General features: G+C 43.7%; 1 protein-coding gene across 4 annotated transcripts; it reads right to left on the reverse strand.

Moving 5' to 3' along the window:
• Positions 1 to 824: 824 nt before the first annotated feature.
• On the reverse strand, positions 825 to 26135 carry trim45 (tripartite motif containing 45). Of its 4 annotated transcripts, none has more exons than XM_073045430.1 (7): positions 25930 to 26135; positions 25023 to 25483; positions 23261 to 23994; positions 12864 to 12993; positions 11776 to 11887; positions 5673 to 5799; positions 825 to 2940 (listed from the first exon to the last, which is right to left on the reverse strand). In XM_073045430.1, the coding sequence occupies exons 2-7, from the start codon at positions 25460 to 25462 to the stop codon at positions 2792 to 2794; spliced, it is 1692 nt and encodes a 563-aa protein (XP_072901531.1). In that variant the 5' UTR covers positions 25463 to 25483; positions 25930 to 26135; the 3' UTR covers positions 825 to 2791. The 4 variants fall into 4 exon arrangements, with proteins under 4 accessions (XP_072901531.1, XP_072901532.1, XP_072901530.1 ...); XM_073045431.1 differs by having other exon boundaries at positions 26018 to 26089; XM_073045429.1 differs by having other exon boundaries at positions 25023 to 26135.
• Positions 26136 to 26671: the final 536 nt, after the last annotated feature.

Below are 26671 nucleotides of genomic sequence, written 5' to 3' on the forward strand. Positions count from 1 at the left end.
AAAGGCAATAAATGTGCATTTCTTATTGGTACAAACTAAAGCAGAAACTTTGTAAAAAAAAATTAAGACACAAATATTAGGGAAACATACTAGCAACATCAAGTAACAGGTATATTAAAAGCCTACAAGTTCCACACCCCGGTGAAAGGTAACTGCTTAGTACTTGGACACTAAAGGATTTTACTGCATCGTTCAGCCTTTTTGTCAACCACCCCAATAATAGTTCACGTGTTAAAATCTAGGAGTAAGAATTCAGTTCAGTGCAATATTTGAGTGCTTCATATTGCACTCATGTTATCTCAGATATTAATATCTTTGCAGCATTCATCAATATGACTTCTACAATCAAAGCTGATAATGGCCTGTATTTAAATGCAAGCTACAAAATACGCATGAACTGAGTCCGCATTTCCTGAAGTGGCAGATATACATGTACCATAATTCTTGACATATAATACACATCAGGGATATCACCTTTGTTTTCTAATGCACAACAATGCACGTTAATTTTTTTTTTTAATTGCTTCCAGGTCCACCAGTGGGAATCCACTCTTCTACCTTGGCTTGCCCGTAAGGTACATGAATTAACACATACGGGCAAAAGGGGTACGATGGGTATAATCGAAAATGAGTGGTATGCGCCAGTATTCCCAGCTTTGGAAGGAAAAATGGTGGTGAACTATAAGATTTGTCAGGGACATAATCCAGGGAAAACACCATCAGTATCTGCTGCTGCATGGCCCACTTCCTAGACGTAATATGTATATTTCCAAACGGACTTTACACAGTTATCCAACTCGTAGAAAGGATGCTATAAACATTGCTAAATTTTATTATAAGAGTTTATTCCTAGGTTTACAATCCTTAAGGACATTTCAAGTGACACCGTCCTCACTTTACAGGTAAAGTGATACAGGAGTTAGCAAAAGCCTTGCAGTGTAATCATCACTTTGCCTGCCTGTTCCGCACAGAATCTATGGGGGCAATAGACAGACAAAATGGGCCCTGAAAAGCCGTATGGCTAAATTATTTGAGGAAACTGGACCAAAGTGGCCAGAGGCACTTCCACTGGTTGTCATGTCAACATGCTCTGCTCCAAACCACATTTAGAATATAATACTGTTGGCTCCTTGTCCACACAAATGGATTTTTAAAAAAATCTATAATCAATGGTAGGCTAGTAATTCTCTTCCTCATTTGCCGGGTGGAGACAGAGGCTGGTAGGTGATCGATGGAACCAGTTAAAGGAGGGATGATAGGCAGATGGAACGAGATAGAGCAGGGATGTAAAAGGTAAACAAAGGAAGAGAGGGACCCTGAGTGGGAAAGGAAGAGGGCAAAATCAGTTACCTGAAATTGGAAAGTTCAATATTCATGCTATTGGATTGAAGGCTACCCAAGTGGAATTAGAGTTGGTCTGCATTTGGCCTCACTGTAGGAGTGGAGACGGCTGGGAACAACCAGAATGGTGTGGAATGGAAGTTGAAATATCGCACAGTCAGAAGCTGCAGATGGCTGTTGCAAACAGAGTGCAGGAATTCTGAAAATAGTTGCCTAGTCTACATTTGATCTTGCCAATATAGAGGTCACATTGTGAGCACTAATCAGACTGGAGGGGGCACCTGTCTCACCAGGGAGGGCTGATAAGGTCTCTGGACAGTGGTGAGCGAGGACCTTGACAATTTGGGAACATTAGCATAGTGAGGGAAACACTGGAAAAATAATTTTTAAAAACTGCATCTGCTGAACTTATGAAGCAAAAAAATCGCTGGAAGCACTCAGCAGGACAGGGAGCAATCAATCGATCCCTTTTATCACTATGTATTTGTGAAATTCACAAAACAAAATGTTGAATCATATTCCTCCCTTGCAGCTCTTTGCATGACGATGACTCAGGACATTTAACATTCTTTCTATGCTTTCAGCAAATTTTGAAAAATTCCCAAGAATGTAGCCAGGGACTTCGAGAAGGTGGATTTATGGGCCAAAGGTTTTTACCCAGTAAGTTTACCAATGGAACTGGGAAGGCAATGTTGCAACTATACAAAACAACTTGCGAGGGGAAACCCACAAGGTTAAGGTTCAATGTATGATTATGTCAGTAGATTGACAAGACAGTTGGAGGGAAAAAAATGCTTGATCAAATTGTGATCAGACAAAGGCATTTAGTGCTAATAAGTTACAAGCTAATCAATGACATCCAGACTGAAAATGACCCAGTAAGGGCTAAAACTTATCAAGTATATAAACAATTCCAAGGCAGATGACAGAAAGTGCCCACTGGTGCAGTATCTCCAAGGGATCCAATCTATTGTAAAAACAAAGTTCTTTGCATTCAGGATTGTGAAACTAACTGTCAGAGTCAAAAGGAAGCTCCTACATCTGGTACAAGGAGAATGCACGAAGTTAGTTCAAAATCGTGTATCAAACTAGTCCCAGTCTACAGGGAATATCCCCACAAACTTGTTCCAGTAATTGTTGTTAGTAGTGTTAAGCATTATTAATGAGAATTAGTGTATATAAAGGTGATAAATATAGAAAGTTGGAATACATAGCATACATTCAGTCTCACACACTATCATTAGCGTTCTGCCACAAAACATGAGCAACAGGGTAATCAATACTAACCTGATCAGAACATTTCTTTTTCAGTCTTTACATTGAGTGGAAAAACCATATCAGGTGACAAAATCTTAAGAGAAAAAAGTACTCTGTTCATGATTAATTAAGTCGGTTTAACAGGCATTTCCTCACTCTCATGTATTTGATAGATGTGGGATCACAGTAATTACTACAGAGCCACAGTCCTAACCAGGTTCTGGTATGAGCTGCCATGCAGTGCTCCAGAGCATTCCGAATCCTTACTCGCATTTCCACAACAGGACCAATGCGGATGGCCAGGATGAGTTTTGTGTCCATGTCCGCAGCCTTGAAACCCACCTACCAATCAAAGGCAAAGAGACACTGGTGTTAACAGAATAATGCCTGTAAACCTCATGTAAAGCCATGTCAGAAAAACATTTACAGCAATACACATAAAATGCTGGAGGAATTCAACAGGCCAGGCAGCATCTATGTAAAGGAATAAACATTTGAAATTTTAAAAATCAAATATTTAATCATTTTCACTGTCTTCATGTTCCATCAAGGACAAAAAAAGATCTGGTTCATAAAGTTTCTTCATGTATAAAATTTCATATAAATATATATTTAACAAATTTACACTTCACATTATGCCTTGTGGCACCACTTAACAAAGGAAAGTCACTTCAACTAATGAAATATCCTGGGTCGAAGCACTTGTTTTAATGCTCAGTTCCTTCACCACCCATCTTGTCAGACTCTTTATTATGTTGAAATCTATAAAGTTCAAAATTTGATATAAATTTATTATCAAATACATATATGTCACCATATACAGCCATGAAATTCATTTCTGAATCTTAATTCTGGTTTCTGAATAAAATCAGAAAGAAAAACCTTCCTTTATTAACCTATCAATCAGTTTGTACAGAGTCGTCATCCTCACATTCATCGTGTTTCTCTCCCCACAGGTGAGTGACCTGCTGAATGATTCCAGCACTTTCTGTTTTTATTTATTAAAGAGAAAAGCATATTCAGTTTCTAAGGCAACACACACAAAATGCTGGAGGAACTCAACAGGTCAGGCAGCATCCATAGAAATGAACAAACAGCTGACATTTTGGGCCGGGACCCTTCTTCGGGACTGGAAAGGAAGGGGGAAGTTAACAGAACCAGGGTGGCGGGAGAATAGCTAGAAAGAGACAGGTGAAGCCAAGTGGGTGGGAAAAGTCCAAGGCTGGAGAAGAAGGATCTGGAGAAGCAGGATTCTGATAGGAGAGAAGAGTGGACGATAAGGGAAAGGGAAAGGGCAGGAGCACCAAGGGTGGGGGTGGGGGTAGAAAGGTTAAGGGAACATGATTAGAGGTAAGAGAGCAGAAAGCAAAATAGAAGAGGGAAGGGTGAGAATTTTTTTTTTACCAAAGCGGAAATCAACATTCATGCCATCGGGTTGGAGGCTACCCAGATGGAACATAAGATGTTGTCGCTCCAACATGAGTGTGGCCTCACTGTGGCACAAGAGGAGGCCATGGACCGACATGTCGGAATGGGAATGGGAAACAGAATTAAAATATTTGGCCACTGCCAAGTTCCACTTTTGCCGGATGGAGTAGAGGTACTTGACAAAGCAATCCCCCAATTTATGATGGGTCCCACCAATGTAGAGGAGGCCACATCAGGAGCAGCGGACACAAAAGATTCACAGGTGAAGTGTTACCTCATCTTGAAGGACTGTTTGGGGACTTTAATTGAGGCGAGAGAGGAGGTGAACGGGCAGGTGAGACATTTAGGCTGCTTGCAAGGGCAAGTGCCAGGAGGGAGGCACAAATGGACAAGAGAATCTTGGAGGGAGTGATCCCTGTGGAAGGCGGGGGCGGGTGGGAGAGGAGGGAAAGATGGTTGGCGGTAGGATGCCTTTGAAGATGGCTGTAGTTGTGGAGAATGATGATTTGGATTCAGAGGCAAATGGGGTGCTAGCTCAGGACGAGGAACTCTATCACCGTTAAGGCGGTGGGAAGATGGGGTGAGTGCGAATTTTCGAGAAATGGAGGAGGTGTGAGTGAGGGTAGCATCAATTGTGTTGGAAGGGAAACCCCATTTCTCGAAGAATGACGGCATCTCTGATGTTCTGGAAAGGAAAGATTCATCCTGGGAACAGATGTGGTAGACATGAAAGAACTGAGTAAAGGGAACAGATGTGGTAGACATGAAGGAACTGAGAAAAGGGAAAAGCACTTTTGCAAGAGACAGGGTGGGAAGAGAAATAGTCAAGATAGTTGTGGAAACTGGTAGGTTTTATAAAAGATGTCAGTCATCAGTTCATCTCTAGAAATGATGACAGAGAGCTCAAGAAAGGGGAAGGAAGTGTCAGAAATGGGTCAAGTGAATTTAAAGACAGGGTCGAAGTTGGAGGCAAAGTTGATGAAATTGATGAGCTCAGCATGAATTATTTTTCTATAGATTTGTTAAGTATGTTCGCAGAAAAAGAATCTCAGGGTTGTAAGTGGTGATGTGTACTCTGAAGTTTACTTTGCTTTACAAAATTGATGAAATTGATGAGCTCAGTGTGAATTATTTTAATAAACTGTCCAAAGCAATGAACAAATTCTGCCATAATTTACACATCAAAGAAAAACCCCCACAATATTTGCAGAACAGTACACTCAAAATGCTGGAGGAACTCAGCAGGCCAGGCAGCATCTATGAAAAAGATTAAACAGTCACGCTTTGGGCCCAGACCCTTCATCAGGATTGGAAAATTGTGAGGTTAAAGCACCTTCTTGCTCTGACTTCTCATCTTTCTATTCCCCAGTCCTGATGAAGGGTCTCAGCCCGAAAAGTCGACTGTAATCTTTTCCAGAGATGCTGCCTGGCCTGCTGAGTTCCTCCAGCATCTTGTGTGTGTTGCTTGAATTTCCAGCATCTGCAGATTTTCTTGTGTTAATACTTGCAGATCACTGTTAAGTTTTAATCACTCAGCTTAATTACTCACTATTACACAGCCTTTAAATCTGACAATTAATTGCTTATTATTGCTAAAAAGCGTGTTGCTGAGGCACTATACAGACCAGACATTTTATCAAGCTCACCTGGCATTGTCCCTTTGCAGCCACAACGGACATCCTTTTGTCCACCACTGGAGCAGAACGTGCAGCAGTGGAATATGCCAACGTGCTCACGGAATTTGCCTTCTACCGTTATGGTGAATGGGGAACCCTAGAAAACAACAACACTCTACTGAAGTTATATGAACCACAAAAAATATTTTTTTAAGCTACAAATACACTCACTGGCCACTTTAATAGATAGATCCTATACCTAATCAAGTGGCCACTGAGTGTATGCTCGTCCAGTTTAAGGTTTAACACGCTGTGCATTCAGAGACAATCTTCTGCACACATAGAACATGGAATAGTACAGCACAGTACAGGCCCTTTGGCCCACAATGTTGTGCCGACCTTCAAACCCTGCCTCCCATATAACCCCCCACCTTAAATTCCTCCATATACCTGTCTAGTAGTCTCTTAAACTTCACTAGTGTATCTGCCTCCACCACTGGCTCAGGCAGTGCATTCCACGCACCAACCACTCTCTGAGTGAAAAACCTTCCTCTAATATCCCCCTTGAACTTCCCTCCCCTTACCTTAAAGCCATGTCCTCTTGTACTGAGCAGTGGTGCCCTGGGGGAGAGGCACTGACTATCCACTCTATCTATTCCTCTTAATATCTTGTACACCTCTATCATGTCTCCTCTCATCCTCCTCTCCAAAGAAACTGTTTTCAGAAACCACTGTTTTAAAGCGTGGTTATTTGAGTTACTGTACTCTTCCTCTCAATTTGAACCAGTCTCGCCATTCTCCTCTGACTTCTCGCATTAAAATGACATTTTGGCCCACAGAACTGCTGCTCACTGGATGATTATTTGTGTTTTGAACCATTCTCTGTGAACTCCAGAGACTGTTGTGCATGAAAAGCAGGAGATCAGTAGTTCTGGGATAGTCAAACTCCCCCAACTAGAATCAACAATTATTCCACAGTCAAAGTCACCTAGATCACATTTTTAGCTCCTTCTGAAGAACAATTGGACCACAACTGAATCTCTTGAACACGTCTGCATGTTTTTATGAATTGAGTTGCTGCCACATCGGCTTTGCCTGTTGCTTGGTGGCCGGAGCCGGGGTTGAAGCACTCGGCAGAGATGGTGCTCGGTGCTCGGTGTCGGAGGGCTGGTCGGAGGCACGAAGTTGTCGGAAGTTTTCGGACGGACTCACAGTTGGCTGTGCTCGGGTGCTTCCAGAGGCTGCATCGGGAAGTTTTGCCACGTTGGAGGTTTCTTCCTTCTGCCATCTGCGTGAGATGATGGGCTATCTGGGACTTTGAGACTTTTTTTTTTACCGTGCCCATGGTCTGCTCTTATCAAATTATGGTATTGCTTGCACTGTTGTAACTGTATGTTATAATTATGTGGTTTTTTTGGTCAGTTAGTCTTGGTCTGTCTTGTGTTTATGTGATATCATACTGGAGGAACATTGAATTTCCCCTTGGGGATGAATAAAGTATCTATCTATCTATCATCTATCTATCTATCTATCATTGGCTGATTAGATATTTGCATTAGCAAAACATGAAAAATATATATTTATTTTCATTAATCCACAGGAAGTAGGCAATGATGGAAAAACTAAAATTTATTGAGTTAAGACAGAGGTATGCCACCTACTTGAATTACTGTTGGCTGTGCTGAAGAGCATTGGTTAGAAAATTACTGGGAAATTTCCCTCCAGCAACAATGAAAAGAAAGCAGAAAATTCCCAGGTTAGGACCGGGCAAAAGAACTTTGCAATGACCTAGCAACAGTTAGTGGCACTGCTTCTGTCCTGTCAATGAGCTGCCAAAGTTCTGCAAGCTTTTACAGCAAATTTAGATGGCAAGCACTGACCATGTTGGAAAATGGAAGATGTCAGCTTTGTTATGGATGATGTCAAGATTCAAGTGTTGTTGGAGCCACATTCATCCTGGTCCATGCAGAATACTCCCAGCATGCCTTGCACATGTCCCTTGGTGCAGAATTGTTTCCACAGCAAGGCATATTTGTGCAGCTGCTCTAGTAAGGTAGTGACCAACAATAACTCCTTAAATACCCATGAATTAAATAATTATAACCACAATATATTATCAAATTGAAGTAACTAGAATCATCTGCGGGAACCGATCAATTATAGCAGTGGTTTTGGGAACAACGCAGGAAGCTAAGGGAGAGAACAGGCTTTAAAGACAGGTGTAAAGGAGAGTACAGAGTCAGGGGGAGGACCCTGTGTTCAGAGTCCAGGCTGGAATACGCTGCGGTTGCACGCCAGCTATCCAGAGGTCACATCAGATCAACAAGCGCCGAGTAGAATAGAGGGACTTACGTTTAGAACAGAGATGAGAATGACTTTCTTCAGCCAGAGGATGAATCTGTAGAATTCATTGCTGGAGACTGCTGTGGAGGACGTCATAAGGGATATTTAAAGCATGGGTTAATAGGTTCTTGATTAGTAAGGGCAAAGGTTACAGGCAAAAGACAGGAAAGGGCTTAAGCAGGATAATAAATCGGCCATGATAGAATGGCAGAGCAGACTCGCTCAGGCGAGTGGCCTAATTCTGCTCCTATGTCTTATGAATGGCATATGTAGGACTATGCAAAAGTCTTCATATGTGCTCAAGACTTTTCCACAATACTCTATTTGTCAATGTGGAGTGAAGTGAGAGTTTATAAATCTTGCAGAAGCAAAGGAAGTTGGAAATGTCCAGGGTGGAGTGCTACAGGAGGGGTGTGGGACACGTGGCAGAGAAGGAATGCCAGGGATGGGGGATGTGACCCACATGCAAACACTCCCAGCCCCAAGACACCAATCAAGGTCATTTGATTTCAAACAATTGGCTTATTGATCATTACAGAATGTCTCACTGCTGTTTCCTGCTCCTACCCTCTCTCTTTCCCTATCCCCAACAATGATTCCCCTCTCCCTGCCCCCTTTGCACTCCCAGTCCACAACAGAGACCCACATTGGAATCACCTTTATCATCACTTGCATATGTTATGACATTTGTTTTTTTTCTTTCTGTGGCAGCAGTACAATGCAATACAGGTGTGCCCCGCTTTACAAATGTTCACTTTACGCCACTCCGCTTTTACAAAAGACCTACGTTAGTCACCTGTTTTCGCATTACAAAGAGGGTTTTTGCATTTTGGAAAATTTTTCCCATATAAATTAGGGGTTCTTCGCTTTACGCCATTTCGGCTTAAGATAGGTTTCATAGGAACACTCTACCTTTGTAAGAGGGTGGGGGAGACACCTGTATATCAAATTACTACAGTACTATGCAAAAGTCTCAGACACCCTAACTGTATACTTTTGCAGAAGTATTCAAATTGTGCTTGCGTATGCTGTACAGTGAACATTTCGAAGGACAAGTGGGGCAACCTCCAGCTTCAGATAAAGTAAAGGCTGTACAATCAGAAATCAATGAGGTTGATAAGACTGAGGCAAGTTTTCCGTTAACAAATCTGAAAGTTGTTGACATCAGATGAAATAATTTCTATACTTTTAGGACAAAGACTACTCTGATCAGTGTGTTTAATTTCAGGTATGTGCTGTAACAGTGCAGGCATTATCCACCCAAAATACACTTCGTGGCCACTGAGTGTATGTTCACTGTCTTCTGCTGCTGTAGCCCACCCGCTTCAAGGTTCAATGTGCTCTGCATTCAGAAATGCTCTTTTGCATACCATCATTATAACGTGAGGTTACTTGAGTTACTGTTGCCTTCCTGTCAGCTTGAACCAGTCTGGCCATTCTCCTCTGACAGCTTTCATTAATAAGGAATTTTCACCCACAGAACTGGATGTCTTTTGTTTTTCCACACCATTCTCTGTAAACTCTAGTGATGATTGTGTGTGAAAAGCCCAGAAATAACTCAGGCACCGGTGAATCAGAATGAAACTTTACAGACAGCAAACAAAACCACCAATTATTCTATTAATACTACTATTCACCTTTTTCTGGACTATGATCACTGCCGTCCACACCCTGTGGTTTCTCTTCATAGGACCTGGTGATTTTTGCAGAGTCCTGGGGAATTTGGTGGGCTGAACACTCGAGAGTCCAGGTACGATGGCATCAGCCATTGCTGCAGTGGGACTGGGGCGGGATCGAAGCAGCGAGGCCTGGGACTAAAACCAAAATAAAAACTGATGCTTGGCCGACATAAGTGCTGAGTGAGATTGAGGCTGACGGTAGAGGTCAGGCCGTTGTTCAGTTCACTGGTCCATGGGGTTTGCCCGTCTCGGCACCGGGCTGACTCTGCAGCTATGGCCTGCGACCATCGGCAACACTCGCCTCAGTGTTGATCTGGCTATCGGGCTTCTGGGCTGGCTGAACTCACCTCAGCACTGAACCGGTTCTGTGGCTGTGAACTCATTTTTGGAGCTCTGCAGTTCCCATTCTTTGTTACTTGTTTACTTTTATCATTTGCATTATTTATTCCTTTTTTCCATATATTGGGTGTGTGTGTGTGTGTGTGTGTGTGTTTTTTTAAAAATGGCTTCTACTGTGTTTCTTTGTTTTGTGGCTGCCTGTAAGAAGACAAATCTCAAGGTTGTATGAAGTATACATTCTTTGATAATAAATGTACTTTGAACTTTGAATTTTTGAGATACTCAAACCATCCCATCTGGCACCAACAATCATTCCACAGTCAAAGTTGCTTAGATCACATTTCTTCCCCATTGAACAACAACTGAACCTCTTTGACCATGTCTGCATGCTTATATGCACCAAGTTGCTGCCACATGATTGGCTGGTTAGGTATTTGCATTGACAAGCATGTGTACCTATGAAAGTGGCCTCTGAGTGCAAATTACATTCCCATTAAAAGAGTGCAGAGAACGACGTGAACAAAAGGGAAGACCGTCAAGCTGCCGGTGGAGCTCAGCGGATCAGACGGCTGTAGAGGGAAATGGACAGTGGTTCCAGGTTCCAGCATCTGCAGTTAACTACCTTTCCCATACGACAGCATAACTGATTTTCAGCATGCCGATTACCTGAGTGGATCTGAAACATTCAGAAGTAATACTCTGAATTTTAGTGAATGAATAGGAGATGCAAGGAATTCCAGATGCTGGAATTTGGATAAACACACAATCTGCCGGCAGAGCTCGGCATCCACGGGAGGAAAAGTCGTGCTGACATTTCAGATCAGAACCCTGCATTGGGGCTGAGACTGGAGACGGATGATTGCCATTACAAAGGGGTGGGGTTTGGTGATGTTGAGACAGGGGACAAACGATGACTGCTAAACTCTAGATCAGTGAAGGATGAGAGGTAGGTTGGAGCCGGGTCAGAGAGAGGGATGGGTGGAGTTGAGAGACAGAAGCAGATAGAGCCAGGTGGAGGAAGGGAAGGGTGAAGGCAGAGAATGCCTAGTGGGAACTAGTGCTGCTATGTGATAGGTAAGGAATGAGATAATAGCAACCAGTGGGAGAGAATCTGGTAATGGAACCAGAAGAGGGAAAGAGGGCACTGATGAGTCAAGTAAGTGGGTAGTAGGTGAGTGGACTCAGGAGGGGTAAAGGGACTTGTTTACTCAGCTGTTTATTTCTATAAATTAACACAGTGTGTGCAATCTGCTCTAAGCAGCTTCACACAAGAACAACTTTTGGATCAATCTGGAACAGGCCAGAAAATTAATGCCTGGAAGGATAAAATGCAGAATACACTTAGACAGAGGTTCCAAGATATTTCATGTTATTCGGTAATGCAGAAATAAAAAAAATACTAGATTATTTTCATAACGAGAGAAGCACTTTTTTCTTGAAGCAAGGAATAAGTCTAGCTTCCTTTTTTTTTAAAACACCCACTCCTGTGAAAGAGTAAGGAAGTGATTTTGAGGACAGGATCTAGTTCAGAATAATGCTACTGTAAATTCCAGTATCCAACTCACATTATTACACTGTAGTCAGTGGAAAAACTTTGGATGTGTACATAATGTGATGGTCAGGAGCAAGAAGATGTCTCATTTTCAGACAGAGAGAAACATTAATACTTAGTCCATTTTCAAATCCATTCCACAAGAACAGAATGCAAGCTGTTTTATGCAACATCAAGATAATTTGAAATCTTTATATCACTTATACCAGTCTTGACCCACCTGTACATGCTGTCCATTTACACAGACCCACGCCACATACGAGCCTGACATCCGAGGTGTATATACAATTCGGTAAGTTCCATCGTGATTATCTTGCAGTGTTGTTTTGATACTGTGGATTGAAATAATAGATGACCGGCATATTCAGAGTAAATACTTTCAGTAAAGCAATGGATTACTGTTGAGGTGTCTCTCTTTCCAAACCAGAGATGAAAATGCTGATTCTGATGCAAGCAGATACAAGAATTAATATAAATACTGTTAAATTTTCAGTCAAATCTCAGTCATAGAGTAATACAGTATGGAATTAGGCCCCGCAGAAAGATGCCCACAGGTTCAAAGAATTCCGATTTTCCATAGAAAATTTAGTATTATTCGACTATAAAGATAAATTTCCAAATATTTTGTAATTAAGTATTTTTTCTGTTTTTGGCAGCGAACAAAACAACTGTCTTACAGTATTGGAAGCAATGTTTCATTTTTCATCAATCCTTACTGGAAATGAGTGGCAAGGTATTTGAGAGTTAACTATAATGGTAAGGTTGAAGTCATGCATTGGCCGAACTAGGTGGGAACAAGGTGCCAGTGGCAGGGACGATTACAATGTTTAAAAGCTATTTGGACTCTTAGATGGAGAGGAGAGGTTTTGAGGGATATGGGTCAAATCTAGGCAAATGGAATTAGTGTAGAAAGGGAGTTTGGTTGGGATGGAAAAGTTGAGTTAAAGGGTTTGTGAATTACTCTATGATAGGATTCCTCTCCTGAAGAACAGTAGAGAACCAGATGGGTTTTGCACTAATCTGCCATTTCTGTAACCATCATTATTAACACCTAACTTTTTGTATTCAAATCCCAAATTATTAACAGAATATTAACTAACCGCTACCATAGCAGTACAGGTCTAGCAAGTTAACTATTGGAAATATAAAAATCAAACTACAGAATCAAATTAACCTTATTTATATTTGGAAATGGAAGTTACACTAATTAATTACTCACCCAAGCTTAAACTGCTTTACACAGCAAGACACCTACAGTCTATTAGAGATGAATTTACCTTCCTGCTCACTTTCTTGCAAATTACCCACCATTCTTTTTTATTCTTATTGAAGATGCTCACTCGAATAGATTCACTTCCCCTTCCCATCTTCTGCCCCGATTGGTCATTGCAGACTAGTGTGAAAGCACTTGGTTGGTCTTGTTGAGCCACATTGAGACCTGAATGACAGCAAATTGGACACGAGTTACACATCACAATTCATCATGCAACTTGAAAGCAATACACAACCTTAAACCACTTATTCTCACTACTTAAGATAAACAATGAGAAATCTGCATTTCATTCATGTAACTTAATGCTCAGTGTGAAGCAAATTTGAGCCCAGCCACTGAACACAGCCCACATTCTCTCTGGGATGTGCTGTGAACTATACAGTATCAGTACACAGCCCTGCGAAAACCAGAAGCTTCTTCTTGCAAGTCAAAGGACATTAAAAGGAAGTTAAAAGGTGGCTAACGATTTTTCTGAAAGTGACAAAAATAATCTCTATTTTTGTTTTTCCCACGCAGGGAACGCGTGTTCGTAAATAGCACCACCTACTTTACTCCATTTCATAGTGCATCTTAACACTTGAGATGAACTGACAGCGCAGGAGACTGTCCCACATTTGTCCAGCAGGGACGTACCCAGCTTCTGCTCCACCACAATAAGTAGCAAAATTAAATGACGGGCTGCAGCGTGCAAGAGTTCAACACAACATTTAAAACCTTTTCCCAAGCCCTCACATTCAATGGCCACAAAGCAGTCACCATACTGGATGGGATGAGTGCACTGTAACCCAGCAATGAGCCGATATCTCAGCTCTTTGATGTATATTATAATCTCTGACTAGGGCACACAATCTTCTGAAGTCCCACCTAATTTGAGGATGGATGAAATAAGTAAGGAAGTTTATGGCTTCAAAAAGCTGGAGTGCTAATTACCTTGAGCAAAGGCGTAAAAATCTGTCAATTTTGACATCAAATGAGAAACAATATCAGTCACTTAATGGCTTTACAGGAATTAATTCAGGATAAGACTGACATTAATTCTGTATACATAATAAGTATATTCAGTGGAACAATAGCAGTAAGCTTTCACTGAAAATAAACTTACCAACATTACAGAATAATGGACTTAAATAGTAAAGAGGGAAGGCCACAGAGAAGGACTAGCAGGACCTAGAGGTGAACAGGAAACATGTGGAGCAAGTAAGCCCCTCAAGAAAGGTGTATGCAGGATGGTACAGTCGACATTTCAGGCTGAAACCCTTCAGCAGGACAGACGGGTTCTGCTGAAGGGTTTCAGCCCGAAACGCCGACGCTACTCTTTTCCATAGATGCTGCCCGGCCTGCTGAGTTCCTCCAGCATTTTGTGTGTGTTGATCAGGATTTTTTTAAACACTGACATATGGAATGAAATCTGTTGTTTTGCAGCAGCAGGACAACGCAAGGAATAAAACTCAATACAAATTAACGGTGTGAAAGACAAATTACAAGGTAGCGTTCGTGGACCGTTCAGAGACCGGACAGTAGTAGTGGAAAGAGGGCACAAACCGAAGGCTGAAGGTCTTTAATAATGGATGCCACATTCTTGAGGCATCACCTCTTGAAGATGTCCTTGATGACAGGGTAGGTTGTGCCTGTGTTGGAAATTCCCGAGTCTACAACCCTCTGCAGCTTCTCGCAATCCTTTGTATTGAAGACTCCACACCAGGCTGTGATGCAACCATTCAGCATGCTCTCTACTGACAGGAGAAGGGACAAAGCCAGGTTACTGGCACCTTAAAACCAGTTGCTTCAGGCTGATGTGGCTCGTCTGCCACGGTTGGCAGCTCATCTAGAAGAAAAACTCTGATCTCAAATCTCCGCTGCCTTGCGGCTATACCCACTCATGAGGAAGGCTTTGGGGGTAGACCCTGAGAGAAAAATCCTGATCTGGAGTTCCTAAGGCAGCCCTATGAGTTAAATATTGACTGGCAACTCCTGTGATGCTGCGGGTACCAAACTGAATCAGTCTCTGCCGTTTCTTTGGATTCATCCGATGTGTGGACAAAGGGAGCTTGCAACGTGAGCAACAGCTTGCTCTCCGTACCATACGGCCCAGGCCTACGCATCCAGACAGCTAGGAAGCAATGTCCATGGTTAACTCTGACAGATGGAGGCCTCGGTCACCAAATCTCCTCAATCTCCTAATGAGGTAGAGCTGCTGAAACGCCTTCTTTGCGATGGTTGGACCCAAGATACATCCTCCGAGGTGCTGAAGCCCAGTAACTTGAAGCTGCTCACTCTTTCCACCACTGACCGTCAGTGAGGACTGGTGTGTGTTCTCCCAACTTCGCCTTCCTGAGATACATAATCAAATCCTTGGTCCTGTTGATCCCATGTGTGAGATTGTTGTTGTAACAACACTCAATGGGCTGATTAATTTCACTCCTGTACACCTCCTCATCACCATCTGAGATTCTGCTAACAACAGTGGTGTCATCAATTTATTGATGGTGTTTGAGCTGTGCCTAGCCACACAGTCACGAGTGTAGGGAGGGTAGAGCTTTGTGTGTGCCTGGGCTGATTGTCAGTGAGAACCTGCAGCGACTGTGGTCTCCCAATAAGCAAGTCGAGGGAGGTACTGAGGCCCAGGTTTTGAAGCTCATTGATTAGTATTGAGGAGATGATGGTGTTGAATGTTAATCAATAAGCAGCTGCCTGATGTATGTTTTGCTGTTGTCTAGCTGCTCTGGTCCAGTGGAGTGCCAGTGAGATTGTGTCCATTATACAGGTAACTTCTTGTGGCTGCAAGCAAATTGCAGCAGGTCAGACAAGAGTCAATTCCGACCATGACCAGCTCCCAAAGTACTTCATCACCAAATCAATGTGAGAGCTACCAGGTAACGGTCATTTGGGTAGCTCACCTTGTTCTTCCTGGCTCTGGTGTGATGGATGTCCTTTTTTAAAGCAGGTGGGAATCTTCGACTACAGCAGTGAGCGGCTGAAGATGTCTGAAGTGGTTCTCGAGTATTCCAGGCACGCGGTCAGCACAGGTTTTCAGTTCCCTGCATTTCGCCCTCTTGAAGGAAGTTCTGACATCAGACTCTGAGACAGAGAACACAGAGTCGGCAGTGGCTGTGGCGATTCATATTTTGATGGTGATACTCTATTTACAAAGCATGCATAAAGGTTGTAGGGGAGTGAAGCATCACTGCCATTCATGCTGTTAGGTTTTGCCCTATAGGAAGTAATAGCATGCAAACCCTGCCGTGGATGCTGAACGTCTATCTGTTTCTATAACTTCACACAGAGTCGCCTTCTTGCTCTCACACTGGCCTTCAGTGGGCCATACCTGTACATCCTGTAGGGTCTGGATCACTGGCCTTGAACACCACAGATCTGGCTCTGTGAATCTTCTGGCTCATCCAAAGCTTCAGGTTTTGGTATGCTCGGTCTGATATTGAAGGCATACACCCATCCACACAGGTCCTGATGCCATATACATCCAGATCCAAAGTTCAACGTAATTGCATTATCGAAGTGTATATGCATTACCATATATTACCTTGAGATTAATTTTCTTGCGGGCCTTTACAGGACAAACAGAAGTACAACAGAATTTTATGAAAAACTATAGACGAACAAAGAATGACGTACCAATGTGCGGAAGGCAAACTATGCAAATATCATAATACTGAGAACATGAGTTGTAAAGGCTCTTTGTAAGTAAGTCTGTAGGTTGTAGAATCAATTCAGACTAGTAATGAGTGAAGTTATTCACACCAGTTCGGGAGCCTGGTGGTTGAAGGGTAATAACTGTTCTGAACCTGATGGTGTGTGACCCAAGACACCTATACCTCCTGCCTGATGGTGTGTGACCCAAGACACCTATACCTCCTGCCTGATGGTGGCAGTGGGAAGAGGGTATCCCTGGGAAGAGGGTCCTTTGATGATGGCTGCTACTTTCTTATGACAGTGCACAATGTAAAGGTACTCAGTGGTGGCGAGAGCGTTGCCTGTATCCACCATTTTTCCATTCCTGGTCACTAATGTTTTCACTCCAGGTCATGATGCAACCAGTTAGGAAACTCTCCACTGTGCATCTATAGAAGTTTCTCAAAGTTTTTGGTGACAAGTCGCCAACTTCTAAAACAATCTAGAGGTTGTTATGTACTCGTGACACGTGACAGTGGTACCCTTGTCACGTGATTGGGGTTGAAGTTATACTGGACTTGAGGTAATGGTCTTGTGATGGTGGAGTGACGTCATTTTCCCGCCAGTAGAGGTCATGTGACAGGTGTTTTTTTTTACAGGGTATAAGAGGAGGACCCCTCCCTGTGGGGTGGGGCAGTTCGTGGCTGGATTTGCCAAGCTGACTTCATGCCACTGCGTGATTTAATGTGATGACGCAGTTTAGTTGAAAAATAAAGTTTTATCTAATGCCTAAAGTTTAAAAGGTCATTGCCAGCAGTTTCTTTACTGTGGAGAGTGAAGATAGGAGTTCGGGAGTTAAAGATCGAGGAGAATCGATTTTCGACGGTGGAATGGGTTCGACCTTGTGTGATCCTCATTCGGAAGGATTTCGTTGACTGTTCTCGTGTTAATCTCTGTGGGATAGCAGAAGGTTGAGGACAGGGTGATAAAGGAAAGGTCAGTGCCTTTAAGCCGTTTTGTTTCATAAAATTCTTCGTGGGAAAAGTTCGACGCCGGGGATCGAAGGAAAACGACGTGGAAGAGAATTTAAATCGCCTTAAAAAGTCTCTCCTTTTAAATGGACTGAGCATTTTGAACTTTTGGCAATATCGCTTTAAACAACTGTTTTTGCAACATCGCTTTAAGAACTGTTAAGCTGCCGCACAGCAGCTGTTTTCCGGTTACGTTAGTGTTTGTTTACTTTTGGGGGGGTTTGTTTTCAGTGTTTAATAAACGTGTTATTTGTTATAAAAACCCTTGCCTAACTCACATATATTTATTGTTGCCTGAATACGTAACAAGGTGTTCTCCTGCCTTCTTTGCGATGACAGTTAGGTGCTGGTCCCAGGACAGATCCTCTGACATGATAACGCTACTGATCCTCTATCTCTCTTCCCCTGTTGAGGATTGGCTCATAGAGGACCTCCAGCTTGTTCCTCCCATAGTCAATAATCAGCTTCTTGGTTTTGCTAGCGTTGAGTGAGAAGTTATTATGGCACCACTCAACCAGGTTTTCAATTTCCCTCCCATACACCAATTTGTCACCACCTTTGATTCGGCCAACAACAGTGGTGGTGTCACCCAACTTAAATATTGCAGCTAAAGATGAATCCTTGAATATGGTCCAGTCCACCAGTTCAAACCAGTCGTGTAAATGCTCCTCCGCCTCCCTTGACCATCCTCACCGCTGGCACAGTCTCAGTCTCTGCTTAAACGCTGAGAGTAGAAGTACAGCCAGGTGATCAGACTCGCCACAAAGTGTGAGCACAGTAAATGCTCTCGACACTGCTGCAACAGCGACTGAATGTGTTGGCTCCACTGGTCCCATCGGTGGCATGCTGCTGGTAGTTTGTCAGAGAATTCTTCAGGCTGGCCTGGTTGAAGTACCCAAGGTAATCTGGGTGCGCTGTCTCGTGACTGCTGATCACATCCTCAGTTCCTCTAGTGCCAACTTGACATCAGCCAGGAGAGGAATGTACACCGTTACCAGGACGACGGAGGAGAATTGCCTCAGCAGATAGAATGGACAACATTTGATACCAGGTTGGGGGAGCAGGACTGAATCAGAAGCGCCACGCTTCTGCATTATGAAGCAGATGGCTTTACCTCATGCCACTGTCCAGTCCATCCAGTGGATGGTGAAGCCCTCTGTGTCTGGAGTGCTGGGGGTGAGCCAAGGCTCTGTGAAGCAGAGTAGACAATTGTTCCTAACTCCCTCTGTTAACGTAATCTTGTTCTGTGGTCTTCAATGTCATCTTCCAGAGACAGTGCATTAGACGGGAAGACGGGAGGACGATAGGAAGGAGGAAAGTGGATCTTTGGGGCCTGCATTTCAGTCCTGCCCGGCTGCCACATTTCCCGAGACAATGGAGAGGTTCCTTGAGCTTCCGAGATGTTAAAAGATTAATTTGTCCTGCTGACATGCAGGAAATTAAATGTTAAACTGCTGTTCCAAAATAATGACACTGATGATCAGGAGGAGAATTGGCAAAATCCGCCTAGTGCCTCACCCGCCCCGTTTGGCAACACCAAGTTCAACATGGCTATTTTAACTGTGGTGGCAGGAATCACTGGCAACGGAACTGCCCACAGACACAGCAGCAAAATAGGCTCCAGGGCAGGAGACAACTTTTTTCCACCAGCTCGTCCTGACTATCCTCCCTTCCGAACGTCCCCATATAAACTAAGGACACTGAGGATGAGCCAATGGCATGCTTGACTGTCGAGGGCAGGGAAATCCCCTTTAAGACTGATACTGGGGCCACAGCTTCAACACTTGTAATCTGCTGTGTGCACCAGCAAGGATTTAGGCTCTCATTCACCACCATGAACCTTAGCGGTCTAACCGAGCAGGAGAGACAATACCCCCTGACAGAACCACTGTCCAATTTGGCCCTCAGATCTATACTGTCCAATGCACCCAAACCCCTGGTTTAGGGATTAATCTAGCAGGAAGAGATTTGTTGTGTTCCCTCCAAGTCGAAATTCTTTGCCTTAACAAGGGCATCACCACCAAAAACAATACGAGACAATTTTGGATTTATTGCTCCCCCAGTGGTGGGCTGTTGACTTGAGGCCGGAGGATTTTACTCCTCCCCTGCAGGTCCCTGATCCCAATGTAACCCTGTGTTATGATTCCACTGGAGCCTCCGCTGAGCTGTTAGCGACCTTTGCTCCTTTCCTAAGGTCGACTGTCACTGTTACCACTGTAGGACGCATTAAGGGTAAGGAGGGATTAGCCCTCCTGGTGGACGTTCCCGTCCACCTCTGGCATCAACCAGGCTTGGTATCTCCCCATATCACCTTGTCTGTGAGCAAGGGATACAAAGCAAAGGCCCTGGGATTGTTAGCACACCGCCTAAAGCAGCAGTCAGACCCCAGTGTCACTGACATACCCCAACAACTGACCGATGGGAGTTTAACCCATCTTTCTGACCCTTTCACCATAATGGGCCCACTCTACCACCATCAACCCCAACACGACCCCTCGGAAGAACCCTTTCCCGATCTCTGGTCGGCCTCTACGCATGAAGTAGGATGCATCCCCGTAGAGCCTATAAAGATCCAGATTATACCAGGGACAAAACTGCCTTCAATGCCCCAGTACCCCCTAAGAACAGAAGCAATAGAGGGGATATCAACCCTGATAGAATCATTCTTCCAACAAAGCATCCTAGTTCCTTGCCAATCACCCTGCAACACCCCATTCTACCTGTCCCAAAACCAGGACACCCGGAATGGAGATTAGCGCAGGATCTCAGGCAGATCAACAGAATAGTCCAGCCTGTACACCCGGTTGTGCCGAACCCTGCGACGATTCTTAGCAGCATCTCCGCCGACGCCTGTGTTTTCACCCTAGCTGACTTACAGCATGCTTTCTTTGCTATCCCTCTGGCAGGAGAATCACAATATTTGTTTGCCTTTACCTCCAAGAGCCAGCAGTACACTTGGACATGCCTCCCTCAGGGATTTGTCCATTCCCCCACTTTATTCTCCCAGGTACTGCACCGGCAGCTCAGGGAGCTTTGGCTCCTGGACGGCTCTACCATCGTCCAATATGTTGATGACTTGCTCCTAGCCAGCCCTTCCGAACCTGCTAACATTGCAGAGACCAACCGTCTCCTGAACGCTCTTCACTCTTGGGGGTATGTCATACCAGCCGCCAAGGTTAAGCACATCCAGCACCAAGTCAAATTCCTGGGAACTTTGCTCAGTGCTTCTGATAGACAATTGACCCCGGAACGTATCGCACCCATTCTGGCGACCCCTTTGCCCACAAGCCCCAAGCAAATGCGTGTCTTCTTAGGCTTAGTTAACTACTGCCCACAGTGGCTCCCTAACGTAACACTACTCAGCAAGCAGTTAACCCCTTTGGCCTCAAGCAAGGCCCCAAAGACCTTCACCCTATCAGATGAGCAACAGACAGCTTTCACTGAATTAAAACCGGCCCTTGCCAGTGCCCCGGCACTCGGAAGACCTTTGTATGACAGGCCTTTCCAGTTGTATGCCGTATCCTAGAGGACTGCACAACTGCTGTTTTGACCCAAGCCCATGGGGATCGCAAGAGACCAGTAGCCTACTAGTTGACTCGCCTTGACCCTGTAGCCATGGGCCTCCCACCCTGCTCACAAATTCTCCCCGCTATCTACCCCCTTGTAATTGCCACTTGCAATATTACTCTCCAACAACCCCTGACTGTCTATTCCTCACATGCTATTGTAGCCCTCTTGACTTCCCACCAGACCCAACATCTTACACAGGCACGCCTGAGTCACCATATAACAACTACAGCACAGAAACAGGCCATCTCGGCCCTTCTAGTCTGTGCCGAACGCTTACTCTCACCTAGTCCCACTGGCCCGCACTCAGCCCATAACCCTCCATTCCTTTCCTTTATGAGGTAACTCTCCAGAATAACCCCCTTCTGGCCTTCTCCTACTGGTCAACTGTGAATCCGGCAACCTTCCTGAGTAGCCCACCAGAAGAGCTTCCGGTACCCCCCTTGATTGCCTTTTACGCAATTACTTAACCACCCTTCGACCAGACCTTTCAGACGCCCCATTACCCACACCGGATCTTACCCTCTTTGTGGATGGTAGCTCTTCGAAATCACCTTTACCAGTTCACCTTTCAGGTTATGCAATTGTGAACCACACAACCACCCTAGAGTCAGCCTCCTTCGATCCTCCAAAAGGTCACCTCTCTTTGGAGTCCTGCTGAAGGGTTTTGGCCTGATACATTGACTATACTTTTTTCCAGAGATGCTGCCTGGCCTGCTGAGTTCTCCAGCATTTTGTGTGTGCTGCACCACTTTTCAGACCCTTCCTAGCAATATTAAAAAGCTTTTGACTTCCAAGATTGGTCTTTAGACAAGCTTTCAATATGGTAACATAAAGACAGTGATCAGAGGTGTTTGAGAAGTACATACTGACACTATGGAATAAATCTGGAAACTTTTTCTTCACAGAGCAGTACAACTACAATAAAGAACCACCAATAAACGATAAGAACAAACTGCTGGAAATATTTAGGTCCGATAGGTCCGGATTTAGCTGTGTGGGGGTGTGGGGTGAAATCAGACACAATAAAAGGGGAAACATTTTCAAGCAAACATTGAGACTTGAACCATGATCTTATCATAACCAACAGCCTGCTTTGTAACAGGGCACTCCTGTTGCAGCCAATGGAACCTGCTAGATTATGTTGTTGACTTATTGAAACTACAATTGATTGAAATGTTGCATTGATGTCTACATTGCCTCCAGCAATACAGATATGATAAGAACATAAAATGTGGAAACAAGAGACTCTTTATGCTTGTCCTGCCATTCAATAAGATTGTGGTTGATCTTTTACCTCAAGTGTTACTAACCTGCACCAACTCCACAAGCAGAAAATTTCACATTTTGGTGAATAAATTTCTTTTCATCCTTGTCTTGAATGTCCAACCTCTTATTTTGAGACTGTGACCCCCCCCCCCCAACCCCCAGCTCTAAACACTCCAGTCAGAGAGCATCAACAATATCTCCTCTGCCAAATCACCTTCAGAACCTGGTCAGACCACATTTGGAGCATGGTTAAGCAGTTGTGGGGCCCCATATCTATGAAAGAATGTGCTGGCATTGGAGAGGATTGAGATGATGTTTACAAGAATTATCCTAGGAATGAAAAAGATAACATACGAAAAGCATTTGATGGCTCTGGACCTGTACTCACTGGAGTTGAGAAGAATGGGTGGGTGGAGGGGGAAAATCTCATTGAAATCTAACAAATATTGAAAAGCCTGGATAGGGTGGATGTGGAGAGGATGTTTCCAAAGAGAGGGTCTCAGGTCACAGGGCACAGCTTCAGAATAGAAAAACCCCTTTAGAACACAGATGAGGAATTTAGCCAGATGGAGGTGAATTAGAGGAAATTATTGTCAGATGGCTGTGTCAAGTCATTGGGCTTATCTTGCATGGAGGTTGATAGGTTCTTGATTAGTAAGGGCATCAAAGATTACGGGGAGAAGGCAGGAGAATGTGGTTGAGAGGGAAAATAAATCAGCCATGAACAAATGTGGAGCAGACTCGACGGGCCAGATGGCCTAATTCTGCTTCTGTGTCTTATCGCTTCCTCTTAACTCAACATTATACAAGTGTAGTCTGTGTAATCTCTCCTGATATGATCAATCCACTATCATCCAATCATCATCATCAAAAAACAAACAGCTGACAGATTTCAAAGTGATACAAGTGCTGTTAAACACTCTGTCCTTGTCTCTTACCTTCACCCTGAAGGAAGCACTTGGTGGGATCAATGGTTTTTGTGGTAATGATCCCAAACACCTCAAATCCATCACACTGGCCAGCTCTCTCTTGCGCATGGAACTGAATCCAGTCATCCTCTCTGGGCAGAGTGCTGTAACTAATCTTCAGTTGCTTCAACCTGTTGACTACTACACACTTGGTTAACAAGATTTCCCCAGGAGAGCCATTCGTCAACAAGCTCTCTGTAAAGTCCACCCCAGTCTTGACATCTGCCAGGATTTGTTCCAACTGAATCTGATGGAGATTGAACGAGTTCTCTTTCTGCATTTTCAGTTCTTCCAGCTCGTTCAACAGCCTGTTCCGATGTTTCTCCAGTGCCTTGATGTAATTCTCTGTAAAACTATTAATTTCTTCTGTTATCTTGCTCAGCTGCTCTTTCAGAATCAGTCTAGAGGTCTGAATTTTTTGTATGTTCTCCTGTAGAGCACCAATACGTGGCTGTGTTTGTTTCAGAAGCTGTTTGATTGACTTGCCATGTTGGTTAATGACATTGGCGATAAAATCACAGTTGTGGTCTTGATGGCCCACAATACAACAGTCTCTGCAGACCAGACAATCGCACGTCTCACAAAACAACCTCAGTTCCTCTGACGGATGAGCAGAGCACATGATGGATTGTACGATTCGCTCAGTTCCACCTTGTAGGTCCTTCAGTGCCACCATGTTATGACTAGCAGTCGCTCTCTGCCTCCTGCAGAACGGATTAGTTTTAAAACACTTCTTGACCGACTAAATACATTTTAATTAGATTGATTTCATTTTAAAATTACAATGCTTCATCAGATTGAAATAATTGAAAAATCTCAAATAACAATGAGCCAGAGTACAGGAAGGAGATAAACAGCCTATTACATAGAGTCATAACAACCTTCCCCTCAATGACAACAAAAGACCTGGGCACTGATTTCACTAATAAACTACTGGTCTAAACATGTGGACAGCAGGGCCAAGAAAACACACAAGTGCCTCTATTTCCTCCTCAGGCTAAATAATCTGACATAACCACTTTGACCCTCTCTAATTTTTAGAGATGCACTTTAGAAAGCATCCTATCAGCATGCGTCACGGTTTTAACATGACAGCTGCTCTCCTTTAGACTGCTAGAAACTGTAGAGACACAACTCAGCAAATCACAGAAACCACCTTCCTGTCCAGGGATTTGTCTGCACTTCTCACTGCCTCAGTAAAGCAGTCAACATAATCAAAGACTCCCCCCCCCCCCACACCCGCTGCACTGCTCATCCTCTCTTCTCTCCCTCCCAAGTCAGAAGATACAAAAGCCTGAAAGCAGCACCACCAGACTCAAGGACAGCTTCCATCCGCTGTTAATAAGACTAGTGAATGGTCCCCAAGTACGATAAGATGGATTCTTATCTTTCTTACCTCACAACCCACTTTGTTATGATCTTATTGTCCTGTCTGCTGTTAACCGTAACATTACATTCTGTATTTCTTTTATTGTTTCCTCTGACAACCTCAGGCAAAATAGGTTTTTCACTGTACCTCAGCACATGTGCCAATAACAAACCAATTTACCAAATAGGTAGCTTCCTATCATTTAACTGGATGGTACCCAAACATTAAACTTTATAATGAAGAGACATCCATTCCAATACCTTTCCTCTAAGTTTGTAGTCCATTCTGCCCATACACAAAAGTACTGGAAGCTGAATGCTAGGTGAGTGAACAAAATGCCAACACCAATTCAAACAGGCTTACCTGTGAGCTTTAGAGCAAAAATCACACAGGATTGCTGAGCAAACTTGACACCTTCTTTCAGCATCGCCATCATTACAAAGGTCACAGACTAACTTGTGGTCGAGTCTCTTCAAACGCTCTAGCAGAACCTCGTTTTGAATCAGGTGGTTTGTGGTCAGCCCTTGAATTCCTGCCGTGGGCACATACACCTCGAAATCGCAGGCTGGGCACAGGATGCAGACCATAGATCCTGGCCCGCCCTCTCTCCCTGTCTGCGGAACAGAGAACTGCTCCAGGCCGCTTAAGCAGTCCAAGCAGAAGGTGTGGAGGCAAGGCAGGAGCTTGGGATTCGAGTAAAAGCTTCTACAAACCAAACACTTCGTCCTGCAACTCCTTGGAGACTCTGAACTCAAGGACAGTGCAACAGCCTTGCTCTCCAATTCTTTCTGTCTCACCGACATTTTCAAGGAGTTGTCTCAAATCTATAAAAATCAAAATTCAAGTTCCTAAAATCTGAGCACTCCAAAAAGGCTACGTTAAACTATAATAATCACTACAACTATTCGTCTAGATCCTACTTCTTCACTTGGCCTACTTCAGATCAGAATCCGTGTTATTAATTGTCCTAGATTCACGAAAGTGTTTCGGCTTTTTACGAACCATCTGCTTGCCTCTACAATACCCAATGATGAAAATTAGAGTTCTAGAATTTACTCTGTCCAGAAAAAAAGCTAATTCACTTTTTCTTGTAGATTCTGCTGTAGGCAATTATAAAAATCAAATGTAGCCGAGGAAGTACAACATCTATAAATAACTATTGTTAAATGTTAAAATAGTAGACAGAGATCTGTTGTGGTATAACCTACTCCATCAAAATGTACCCGCCGTTCTTCCCAACACTAAATTCACATTCCCTTGTCTGCAGTACCTTCCCAACATTCACTCCACCACATCCCTCAAACCCGGTAACTTCCCGTGACTTTTCCGACTGGGTTTTCTCGCTGTGTATTGTTCACCTGCCCGGGATATAGTCGGCTGACAGAATGAACACCGAAGCCGCCCGCCTGCCTGCCTCCACCGAAGTTTCTCAATCCAAGAGATTTCTCACAAAAAGATCGCAAACTATTCCAAACTCGTAACATTCATAGGTGATTGACAGCCCAACAGACCAACTAGCGACGCCCATCTGCAGTTAAAGACACCAATCAGAAACAGGGAGCGGGAGCAAGATTATCGCCTGGGTTTTTTTGTTTGCTTTGAAATGAGAGGTTCCGCCCATCTACGGCGCAAGTCGGTGCTGCCCTCGTAGGTCTGGAGGACCGGTGTATGGGCAATCAGAACTGAATCAACCAGGTTAACAAAACGTCGTTGTTAGCAGAAAACAAAATACAGAAAAAAAAATCAAAACTGGAAAACAAAAATAGGAAATGCAATTAAGACTACTAATTGAACTGTATATCAGTTGGGAGCTCCCACCCAGTATAGTCAAATCTAGTCAATTGCACAGAGAGGCAACACCTGAAAACTCGAACACATCATGTCGGACTGCTCCTTCGGTTACCATGGGCGGAATTGTGTGCTGTCCGAGGTACCTGACTTTGGGTCAAAATGATGATTCGGGATTGTTTGTAGATTCCGTAGAATTCTACAAACAGTAAAGTTAAATGTCA

This window comes from Hemitrygon akajei, chromosome 5 (genome assembly GCF_048418815.1).
Source record: "Hemitrygon akajei chromosome 5, sHemAka1.3, whole genome shotgun sequence".
In the NCBI taxonomy this organism is placed as follows: Eukaryota; Metazoa; Chordata; class Chondrichthyes; order Myliobatiformes; family Dasyatidae; genus Hemitrygon; species Hemitrygon akajei.